The sequence below is a fragment of the Fukomys damarensis genome, unplaced genomic scaffold (assembly GCF_012274545.1).
Source record: "Fukomys damarensis isolate Sample0158 unplaced genomic scaffold, DMR_v1.0_HiC HiC_scaffold_33, whole genome shotgun sequence".
Lineage (NCBI taxonomy): Eukaryota > Metazoa > Chordata > Mammalia > Rodentia > Bathyergidae > Fukomys > Fukomys damarensis.
In genome coordinates, this window is record NW_022900945.1 from 12,190,285 (window position 1) to 12,202,211 (window position 11,927).

An 11,927-nucleotide genomic window follows, 5' to 3' on the forward strand; every position below is an offset into this window, starting at 1 on the left:
CGCCCTGCCCTGTGCCGCCTGAGGAGCAGCGCTGTGGGCCGCTGGTTTCCGAGGTTCCTGCCTCGCTCCCCGCTCGCGCTCCGGTGCTCTGTGTATCCTCCAGACAGCACGTCAGCCCGGTGAGGTGGCGCCCACCTGTGATCGCAGCGCTCGGGAAGCTGACACGGGAGGATGCCCGCGAATTCGAGGCCAGCCTGGGCTACATAGTGAGTTCGAGGCCAGCCTGAAGAGCCCAGCGCCCATTGACGGAGATAAAACGTTTGCTTGAGTGCATGGTGGTACCACGGACTATTTCACCCACTACACATTTTTGTGTTGAGAAAACAAGTTAAATGCTCAGAAACGCAGAACATATAGAAGCAAAAAAGGCTTTAAGAGGCTTTTCCATAGGTGGGCACTAGTGTTACAGTATAGTTGCTAAGGAGACTTCTGGGGAGTATGAGAACAGGAGAGAACTCCAGGGAGTCCACGAGGCTGGACTTGGGGTCTTTGGAGCAAACCCGACAGTGACAGAAATAACAAGTTCATTACAAAGAGGGTAGCACACCCAGCAGCCGTGTATCCACCGCCCAGCGTGCAGGAGGCCCGGAGCTCGACACCGCACAAAGAAACAAGATTGCGGGCCGTGGGAGGACTCTGACAGAGACAGAGAGAAAGACCCCATCTCAGGAAGGAACAGTGGGAAGAGAGAAGCGCAGTTCACTGGGAAAATGACCGCGACTCCGCCGTGCCCTATAAACAGGCGCTGCAGAGACTGAGTTAGACTCAAGCGTGAGAGCGCAGGGGTTAGTCGGGCGGGGGGACATCTCTCCTGCAAGAGCAGCTGAAGCGGAGCCCCACAGGATGTGGAGTTTGTTACTACACGGCCAGGACCACGCTCCGCCAACAAGAAGCCGCCTTCCCCCATGTGTGTACAAGGGGTGATCAAGAAAAATGAGTGTTTCAGTGTGTAAAATTTATTCCAGGAAGACATCGCCATTAATCCCCCTCAGAATGTTCCTCTTCACCTTGAATGCACCCCCATCGCCCTTGCCACTTTGCCAAGCAGTTCTGGAAGTCCTCTTTGTGAACGTCTTCACGGGGCGTGATAAGAAGTATGGTGAACGCCACAGCCGAGTGCCATCCAACCAAAAGACAGGCTTGTAAAAGCGGGACGGTGCCTCCTCATCCACCCTGTTCCCTGGATCTGGCACCATGGGACTTCAGCTCTTCCCCAAAGTCAAAATGGTACATGACACTGTTTCTGGTAAATTTGTCTAATAAATGTTGGGAATTTCCTTTTTCAAATTTCCTCCTGTTTTTTGGGTACCATTCTATTCAGTGTTTCTCTTAACTGTTTTGGCCCCTCATTTCTCCTTTTCACTTTCTTTCTCCGCCCCCACAAATATCAGGGAAAGCAGTGAGAAGAGCAGAAAATCAAGAACAAAATCTTAAAAAACACTGACATTTGCCCAGAGGACGAGTTGCTATTCCCAGCAGTTAGACCAAAGAGAAAATTCTCCAGGTCGTGGGAATTGATTTTGTTCGGTTGTTTTTTTGGATTGGAGAGGTTTTTTTGTTTTGGGTGGTGGTAGTACTGGGAAATGAACCCAGGGCCTTTACATTCCCAGCCCTGCTAAATTTTACTTTGAGACGGTCTTACTAAGTTGTCCAGGCTGAAGTCCTCCTGCCCCAGCTTCCCAGTACGGAGATTTGAGATGTGAGCCACAGTGCCCAGCCCAGGTTAAAAACTCTTAGTAGAGTTTGACTTAGTACAAGGAAAGATTTAAGAAACATTTCAATAAGGAAGAAATTACACATTCTTTGGGTGATTTTCTATTCCTTCATGATCCTACCTTCATTTAGTTGGTATTATCCATAAATAAGAGTCTTGTGGGTCTCAAGTGATCCTTGAAGCCTGGAGTTGGAACTGGTTTCAGACATCACAGGTTCAGGACCACTTCACTGCCATCCCCTGCTCATGTGTAGTGAAGACTGTCTTGGGAAAGTCCCTCAGGAAATGCTAGGGGCCAGGGGTACAGTTCAGTGATAGAGCATGGGCTTAGCGTGTGTGAAGCCCTGGTTTTAACCTCCAGCACCAAAAAGCAAGCAGAAAGCATTCCTAGAATTAGAAAACCACCATTTTGTGACCTATGATGAAATAATTCTGGTAAAAATCCGTAGATAAAAGCTATTAGTTGATAGGCTAGGTTGTAGGATATAAAAGGCCCTGGGTTTGCCCAGTACTGCCAAAAGACAAGTTGAAAAGTTGACCAGTAATTTTACAGTGGAAAGATTAGGCTCTCACCCCCTGAACTATACTGATCGGTCCTTATATCATTAAAAGTGGGACAGAGTCAGGGATAGTGATGCACTCCTAATCCCAACTATTTAGAAAAGCTAAGCATAAGGATCACAAGTTTAGAGCCAATCTGGGCAACTCAAGGAGATGATCTCAAAAAAAGGGTAGGGGGCTGGGGATTTAGTTCAGCGGCAGTGTGTCTGCCTCACAAGCACAAGGTCCAGAGTTTGATCCCCTTACCATAAAAAAAAAAAAAAGTAATAAACTGCCCTGGATTCAATCTCCAGTACTGGGAAAATTTTTTTTTAATTAGGACAATTAGATATTATGTGACCCCTCCCCCCATTCCCTTTTGCTTCACCAGGCTGGTCAAATTGGTGGGCTGTTACCCTGGTAACTCCTAGTGAGCCATGCCTTGTGTTGCCCATACATTCATGAAGCTCCCTTCCCAAAGAAGATGGCAGCAATGGCAGTGGGTAGGACACAGTATCACACACCTGTAATCCCAGCTACCCAGGAGGATGAGGCTGGAAGCTCACAAGTTCAAGGCTAAAGTGGGCAGTATAGCACAACCTTGTCTCAAAGCAAGAACAGGAATGTAACTCAGTGGTAGAACACTTGCCTAGCATGTGGGAGGCCCTGGGTTCAAGCCCCCATGGTGGGTGGCAGGTTAGGAAATGGCACTGTGCCATCTCTAGTTATAACCATTTAGAAACCTACAGCATTTACCTGCTCGGAACCCAGCTACCACAGAGCAGGTGTTCAAGATGCAGCAGCCACATGGTGAGCCCAGGAGGGCAGATTCTGAGAAAAAGGCCCTGAGAAAGATAAAGTTAGCACCTTGGCCAACAGTCAGTACCAAGGCTCAGCAGTGAGATGTTTTCACTGGCATTCTGCACTACCTATCCACCAGCTAAGAGCAACCTCATGAAATTCCCCGTAACATCTCATATGCACACAATCAGGAAGAAGAAATCAGTGTTTTGTGCCAGTTAAAGTTTTTCTTTTTAATGGTAGCAACATTTTATTAAAGGTAGGAAAAGAAGTGCTCTGCACCTTAATCTCTGTAACTGGTGCAGACTTGTAGGATTGGGTTTTGGCTTTTTCTCTAAACAAAAAATTATTTTACTACTGTGACATTAAAATTTTTTAAAAAGAAACAGGCTCTGCAGAACAAATTTGGGCCAAGGAAAAGGAAAAGAAGTGCACCCCACAGCACGAGAGCAGCCACCACAAAAGAGGGAACACGGTGGCCACCTGCCTTTGCTGTTGGAGAACTACATCTGCAGCCACGTTCACAAACAGCCTGACTCCATGTGCACAGGTCTGTGGCAGTTTCATGTGGGTGGAGACAAGTGACAGAGCTTACAGGGCTTGTCTGATACATCTATACCTGGGTAGCTGCTATCATAAATTACAGTGCCTTCATCATACATACTTCTGGCATGAAATGATCATCATCTGGGTGGGGACTGTGGACCTGCTGCCAGCAGTGACTGATGAAAAGCTCTGTAGTACTTAGCAACTGGCAGGGCATGTTGGTTCCACCAAACGGAGCATCCTATGTACCTTGTATCTAATACAAAGTTTCACAACAACCCAAGGAAGCAGACAGCCATTTTGCAGATGTGGAAAGAGACCAGAGAACTTTTCAAAGCCACACATATAGCTAAGTGTCAAAGTCAGTATCAAGTCGAAGCAATTCACTACAGTAGACTGACTGTATTACCTCTGTAGCCACTTTTGTGATGCAGCTTTGCAGTTCTGAAAGTAAAATCTGTTTGTCCCTTGAATCCAAGTTCAACCATGCTTTGGCCAATAAAATGTTAGGTGTTACACATATATTGGTTGGAAAAGGACTTGCTCCTCTCCCATGACAAAAGAAAATGCCTGAGTTGGCCTGCTCAAGGACATAAGAAACAGCCCATCTCAGTGGAAGTCACCTCGTGTCAGCCAAACCCCCAGGAAGAGCTAGTAGATGTGCTGTGAGCTCAGCTGAGATCAGCCGCTTGGATCTTAACAGATTATTCTCCCATATGACTAATTTTCACACTCAAGAAATTTAAATGGATATACTATTACCTAATCTATAGTTCAAGTTCAAATTTCCCCAACTGTTCCTCATAAATTATTCTCCCGAATCCAAGGGTTACACAGTGCACTTAGCTGTCTGTTCATCTTAGTTCCAGCCCTTTGGTACTGGGGACTGAATCCAGAGTCCTTGCATGGAGCTACATCCCCCACCAGTTCTTTTTTCAAATGAGGTCTCACTGAGCTTTGGATCCTCTTGGCTCAGCCCCCCAAAGTGCTGAAATTACAGCCATGTGCCATTACGCCTGGCTCATCACACTTTTGAAGAATCCCTGGCAAGTGTGTACACTTTTTAAATTAACCTTGATTTGGGCCAGGGATTTAGTTCAGCATTTCGGTGGCCTGCCTTGCAAGCACAAGGACCTGAGTTCAATCCCCGGTACCCCAATAAATTAATTAAACTTGATTTTCCCCTCATCAAGGTTTCATTCAAATGAAACATAGATAATATTGTGTCCTTAGGAGTTATATGTTGAAAATCAGAAAAAATACCACTGGATGCCGATTATGTTAGGTATATTATATATAACAATTATGTAACTATTATAATCCCATGACAAAGTGAGGCAGACATGGAGCTTTGCCATTCAGACCTCCAGGAAAGTTCGTGGGTGATCAAAATGTATAGCTGGGCATGGTGGCACACACCTGTAACCTCAGCACTCAGGAGGCTGAGGCAGGAGGATCATTGTGAGTTTGAGACCAGCCTGGGCTACATAGTGAGTTCCAGGTCAGTCTCAACTACATAGTGAGACCCTGTCCCAAAAAACAAACAAAAATTTATAGACAGTATCTAAATATTTTTAAAATGTTACAGTAAAAGGCACAGTGCTCTCAATCCCCCCTCAGTATATTCCTCAAATTTATAGACAGTATCTAAATATTTTTAAAATGTTACAGTAAAAGGCACAGTGCTCTCAATCCCCCCTCAGTATATTCCTCCTGGCTTTGAAAGTGCCTATCTTACTATTCTTCATTTTCCAGAACAGTCTGGAAGTCCTCTTTCATGAGTATCTTTATTAGTTGTCGTCAGAAATGTGGTGAATGCTGCTGCTGAGTGCCAGCCAGCAGAAGAGCATGGACTTTATTCATGGACTTTATTCACCGGGTCTGGCACCATGTCACTTCTGGCTTGTCCCCAAAGTCCAAATGACCATGAAAGGTAAACATTTTGAATTGATTCAGGATACTGAGGCAGCCACAACACACAACTAAAGACACTTATGAAAGGATTTTCTGAACTACTTCAGAAAGTGGCAAAAACTCGTGGTGGCCCATACCTGGAATCCCAGCACTCAGAAGACTGAGGTAGGAGGATCTCTGTGTGTTCAAGGCCAGTGTGGAATACAAAGTGACCAAAATCATGGGATAAGTGAGTTCAAAGGAAGGGGGAGTATCCTGAGGGGATTTATGGCAGGGGGTCTTTTAAAATACTAACCCTGTTGTATGTAAGCTGCATCATCCAGCTCAGTCCTCCACGTTGTCAGCTCCTCCATGGCCCGCTGAGCTTGGATTCCTTCCAGGTAGCTGCTAGTCAGTGACAGAACAAGACTTAGTGACAATACAGATTCCTGGTCATCTGCCACTGCAGGAGTCCATTGGGCCTTCTTAACTCCAGATGTCCTACTGGGGCAGGCAGAGACTTCATTAGGTCTGCATCAGTCTGGTAACTCCCTGCTCATTCCTGCTTCCTTGCATTTTCTTTATTTTTAAATCTTTTTCATTCATTCATTCATTCATTCATTCACAGGTGTTAGGGATTGGGCCAGGGCCTGACACATGCTAAGCATGCGTGCCTGCTCTCTGCCATGGAGCTACATTGTAAGGCTCCCTCATTTCCTGTCACTGTTACACCACAATAAATCAAACGTACTTCTAACACCATCTCGGTCTCTGCTTCCTGGAAAACAAAACCTGCAGCATTCTCATTTTAAAAATGCAAACAACTATAAATGAAAGAATTATGAATATTCCAAATCATAGCTGGAAGGTGATAAAGCTACTAGGAATTTTTTTTTTGTTCTTTTTGAGAGAGAGTCTCGCTATGTAGTTCAGGCTAGCCTTGAACTCATCATGTAGTGAACCTCCTGCCTTAGCCTCCCAAGTGTTGGAGTTACAGGTGTGCGTGCCTGGCTGCTACTACGCTTTTAATTTAGACTAAGTGACTTCAAAAGCTAATTACTTTTATATTATAAATCAATGTGCTTTTCAACAAAGGAAACCATTAACAGCGAAGAGACAACCTACAGAATGGGAAAAAATTTTTGCCAGCTATTACTCAAAGGACTAATATCTATAATATATAAAAAAAACAAAAAATGAAACCTCCTAAGTTTAAAATCCCAGTTTAAAAAATGGGCATCTGAAATAGACACTTCTCAGATGAAGATATACAGCCAGTAAATACAGAAAAAATGTCCAGCATCGCTAACATTTCAGCATTCCAGAAATGCAAATTCAAACAACACTGAGACTCAATCTGACAGGGAGAATGGCTGCCATCAAAAAATAACACCTTATAAAGACACTCACAAAATAGGACTTGCAGAATTGCTTCAGAAAGTGGCAAGGACAGTGGAATAAGTGTATTCAAAGCAAGAGGGAGTATTGTAAGGGATAACTAATGCAGTGTCTTTTACTGTAATTTTAAAAAACTAAACATGCACCATTTATTTTGATCACCCCTTAGTTATCTTATATGCTTGTCTGATTTTCTCGACATTATGTGAACTTAACATGCATGAAATATTTATTCCTAACTACTACTGCATAATGATTCATTGTATGAATGCTATATGTTTAAAAAAAGAAATCAATAACAAATGCTAATGAGGCTGTGGGGACAATGAAACCTCCTCCATTGTTGGTGGGACTGGAAACTGATACAACCACTATGGAAATCAGTGTGCAGATTCCTCAAAAAACTAAAAGGAGAAATTCCATTTGACCCAGGATTCCCTTTCTAGGTGTCTTCCCAAGAGAAATCATAGCACAATGATGCATGCACACCCATGTTTATAGCAGTGCAATTCATAATAGAAACAACCTCTATGTCCATCAACAGGCGAATGTATTAAAAATGTATTTGTGGAGGGGGTAAAGGGAGAGCAGGGGAATGCTGAAAAAATAAGAACCAAGATATATCATGTAAAGGTACAAATGTCCAATGATGAATGAATGTCATTATACTGTATACCTAAAATGTACCTGAAAGGGGTCTTGAGCCCCCTTTGGGTGCCCCTTACCCAATTATGCCACTCACGCACCGAGAGGTCCGGCAGGAGTCTTTATTGTAGGGAGGCGAGCAGGAGGCAGGAAGGCAGAGAGAGAGAGAGAGAGAGAGAAGAGAAGGAAGAAGCAGGAGAGAGAGAGAACAAAGAAAGGAAGGTCCTTTTATCAGTTTTGGGGTGGGCTATTGCTTATTTATGAGTGAGCTACTTTTAACCTATCACAGGCCAGATTGCTTTTATGGGCCCAGTCCTGCAGACACAGGTTTCAACTTTCCTGGACCACTGTGGCCTTGGAGGGGGAGGGAAACCAGAGATAAGGGCATGAGGTCATTTTAGGAGCCAAGATGTACCAGGAGAATGCAGCCTGTGAGGCGGCATCACAGCATACTTTAACACGATCAATTCCCTAACAGTACCAATAAAAATTTTTAAATGTGGTATATACATACAGTGGAGTACTACTCTGCCATAAAGAGGATAAATGAGTTATGTGTAGGAAAATGGATGCACCTTGAGTCCATGTTAACTCAGATACAAGTTTAAATATCACATGGTTTCTCTGATATGAAAAATGTGTATAACACACACCCACACACACCAACAAAATAAAAGATAATAGAAAAAAAGGTATTGTAATCCAGTGTGGACAATATATCTAAAAGTGTACCTTGAATTACATGTTTAGATGTTATTTGGTCTATTACACTCTGGTTCTCAATCTATATATATGATAATTAACTTTATAAGGTCTTATACATAAATGAATCTGATGCTGGAAAAGTAAAAGATGGGTGGAGGGAGGAGGGCAACAGAAAGGAACTGAAATGTGTTATGCACATGTACCAATCCCCTATAGTGAATAATTACTATGTACTGCAAATGTGTATTAATAAAAGTAAAAATAAAATCAATGTGCTTCTCCTACATCCCAAGCAGTATTGTGGATTGGAATCCAGGGCTTCTTACCTGTATCCTTAGCCTTTTTTATTTTAAGACAGGATCTTGTTAAATTGCCCAGCTGGCCTTGATCCTCCTACCTCAGCCTCTCAAGTAGCTGGGATTACAGGCATGAACCACCATACCTGGATAAATTAACGTACTCTTTAGCACATTTTCTGACTATAGTTTTCCCATTTCTCAGACTAAGAATCTCTAAGAAAATCATCCTTAGAAAAATCATTTGCTTCATCCCACATGTCAACAAATACATAAGCATCCTTTACTGACAAGTCTACTGGAATTATCACATAGGTACTTTGACAATTTTATATAAGCATATTTTCATATGGTCTAGTATTCTTTCTTATATATTTTATTAACCCAGTCTATTAATGAATGTGCATAGGAATGCACTGGGAAACAATGTATCACACTAAGAGTACAGAGTCACCCTGACTTAAGTTGAAGGCCCACAGCTGCCACTTCTTTGCTGTGTGATTTGCACAAGCCACTTAAGGCATAAGGTTGTCATGAAGATTAACTGTAAGGAAAACAGTAGTACAGTGACTGAAACAGGGTAGGTATTCAATAAACACTAGGCAGTATTTTTTTTTTTTTTTTGTACCAGGGATTGAACTTGGGACCTTGTGCTTGCAAGGCAGGCAGCACTACCACTGAGGTAAATGCCCAGCCCCCCCCAAAAAAACTTTTTGATTAAGTGCCAAGCATTGTAGTAAATCTTGGTGATTCAAAGACAGATAAAAAATGTCACTAATTAACATTACACAATGTATACATGTATTGAACATTACATGGTATCTCACTGATACGTATAATTTTGCTTTTATCAGTTCACAAATCACTCAAGCTTTGAAGAGAATCGTAAGAAGAACACTTAAACACTAATATTTTTTGTTTGAGACAGGATCTCTCTATATAGTTCAGGTTAGCCCTGAACTCACTGTGAAGCCCAGGCAAGCTTAAAACTCATGCCAATCCTCCTTTCTCAGCCTCCCAATGCTGAGATCTTTTTTTTTTTTCTTTTTTTGTGATACCGGGGATTGAACTCAGGACCTTGTGCTTGCAAGGCAGGCACGGTGCCAACTGAGCTACATCCCCGGCTCAATGCTGGAATTATTACAGGTGTGCACTACCATGCCTGGCTCTAAAAACTACATCAACTAGATCTGTGGCCAATTAATAAGCTTATAATCTCATTGGACATCAAAACTTTACTATATCAAATTACTTATTTGCATACTTCTTAGCAAGAAATAATAGGCAACACTATTAAGAAAATGTATGTCTTTAACCTTTAGTGTGTCAAATAAATTCAACATTTAAGTTATAAATTTTTAAACCATTTTATTGAACTATTTTAGTATCATTTCAGATGGTAGCAGCTGCCCTGAAATGAAACAAAGCCATCAAGAACGTTATTCAACATTCTCAATGTAATCCAGTAGGTTTTTGTTCTTGGAATATAAACTTTTGACATTATATAATCAAGCAAATAGTGGCACATACTATATATAATTCCAAAAGACTATGTATTTCTTATTAAAAAATCATTTTGCAAGTGGCTTCAGCTTTATCAACAATCTCATTGACACATTCCACACTTCATGCTCTCAAAATAAAAAACTGCCTACAACTAATTTTACTGCTATTACTGAATACTATTCAGAGTTATAGGAATTGAAGTTTAACATTTTACAATATAAGCGGCAATAAGTTACTGATACCTGCTAACAAATTCCACTCAATCTAAATACATTCATGATATGTTCAAAAAAGACATTTTGTAAATTTTAATATGCTAGTTTATATGCTGCAGTGCAAAAGAAGTGACACTAATGTTTCCTGAGCTTTAGGAAATTAACAATATGCTGACTGCTACTCTGAATATAAAATAAGCTCCTTGTTATATATACTAAGCCATGTCAAAACTATACAATTAAATTAGGTTTCCAGAGAAATGAAAAGATTAATCAGTTATGGTAGGTTAGGGAGATGAAAAGTTTTGAAAACCAAAATATGTACAACACTACAAAGGATATTATGTTTTGTTTTATGGTACCAGGGATCAAACTGAGGACCTTGCACTTGCAAGGCAGGTGGTGGCACCCTGAGCTAAATCCCCGTCCCTAAAGGATATTATGGATCTGCATGTAATACAAAGATACCTACTGATTACCAGTTGATCACAACTGTCTCTCTTTCAAAAATATTACACCAAAAGACTGTATGGTAAGCTATTCAGCATTAAATATAGCAACTTTTAGTATATTACATATTTTAACATATTCTTCCATAATGCCCAATAAGAAGTAATAAATGTGGTAAAAGATGAAAAATCAAGAAAATAAACATGCTTTAAGGAATGTTGTTGCATGGGTACTTGACAAAGGTAGTGAAAATGATTTCTCATTAGAATACTCTACATCCTCAAAATTACAAAGATCGAGTTTCTACTTCAATTTTCTCTTCTGCTTGTAGTATATCAGGATCAACATGAATAACTGGAGGTCGTAGGATAACTTCAGGCCCTCCACCATATATAGACTGTAGAAAATTCCATGTTTCTTCAGAAATTTGACCAGAATCTGCTCCTAAAATTATGTATATGTAGAAAAAAAACAATGTTAACAAACCTACATATTCAAAGTGCACAAGCTTCATAATGAACCCATCAGCATAAATTCTCTAGGGATATTTGAGACCTTCTGAAACACTGCAGACTACCAACTAGTAGTGTTATAAGCTGTCATTTCTGGTCTAGAAATGTTAATTAATTTATTTTTTTTTTCCATGTGCACAGGGGTAACACATCGTACTAAATATGTAAGGTCATATCTACGTGGGTTTGATTACAGAAACTAATAAAGTATTCTCTAAACAATGAAAAAAAGAGTAAGATAAGACTATAAGAGAGAGAAGCAATTTAAATATGTTCGGGGACCATTTTCATCTCCAGAATTAAGGATTATTTTGATGTTACATCATTGCCTTTTCTCTTTTACTTTCCTTTTTAGTTTTATTTTAGGATTCCCTATTTTTAATGTTCATACAGAGATTTCTTTAACTGAAATACTGAATAGTTTCTTTGGTGTGAAAAACTATAATAGTACACAGGATCCTAATGAGACAATTAATAATGTGAAATAGGAAGTAAAGGGCTAAAGGTGTAAGGAAAGTGGGAAGGGTGAGGGAAAGGTAATAAGGGAGAGGAAAAAAATATGAGAAACTGAAAAAATGGAAATAAAGTGTTTGTAAATGGGGAGGGGAGGAGGGGGTGAAGGGAGGGCAGGGACAAGGGGAAAAATGAGAATCAAGACCTATTATGTAAAGGTACAGAATCCCAATGATGAATGTAACTGTATTGT

At 41.0% G+C, this 11,927-nt stretch overlaps 1 protein-coding gene across 3 annotated transcripts in view; it reads right to left on the minus strand.

Annotated features, from left to right (window-relative positions):
- Nucleotides 1-9,951: 9,951 nt before the first annotated feature.
- Nucleotides 9,952-11,927, minus strand: part of Usp33 (ubiquitin specific peptidase 33) — a 58,102-nt gene continuing 56,126 nt past the window's right edge. For all 3 annotated transcript variants that reach the window (XM_033758200.1, XM_010605179.3, XM_010605178.3), the window contains one exon: nt 9,952-11,153. In XM_033758200.1, coding sequence (XP_033614091.1) covers nt 10,996-11,153 — 158 coding nt within the window. In that variant the 3' untranslated portion in view covers nt 9,952-10,995. The remainder of the gene's footprint in view (nt 11,154-11,927) is intronic.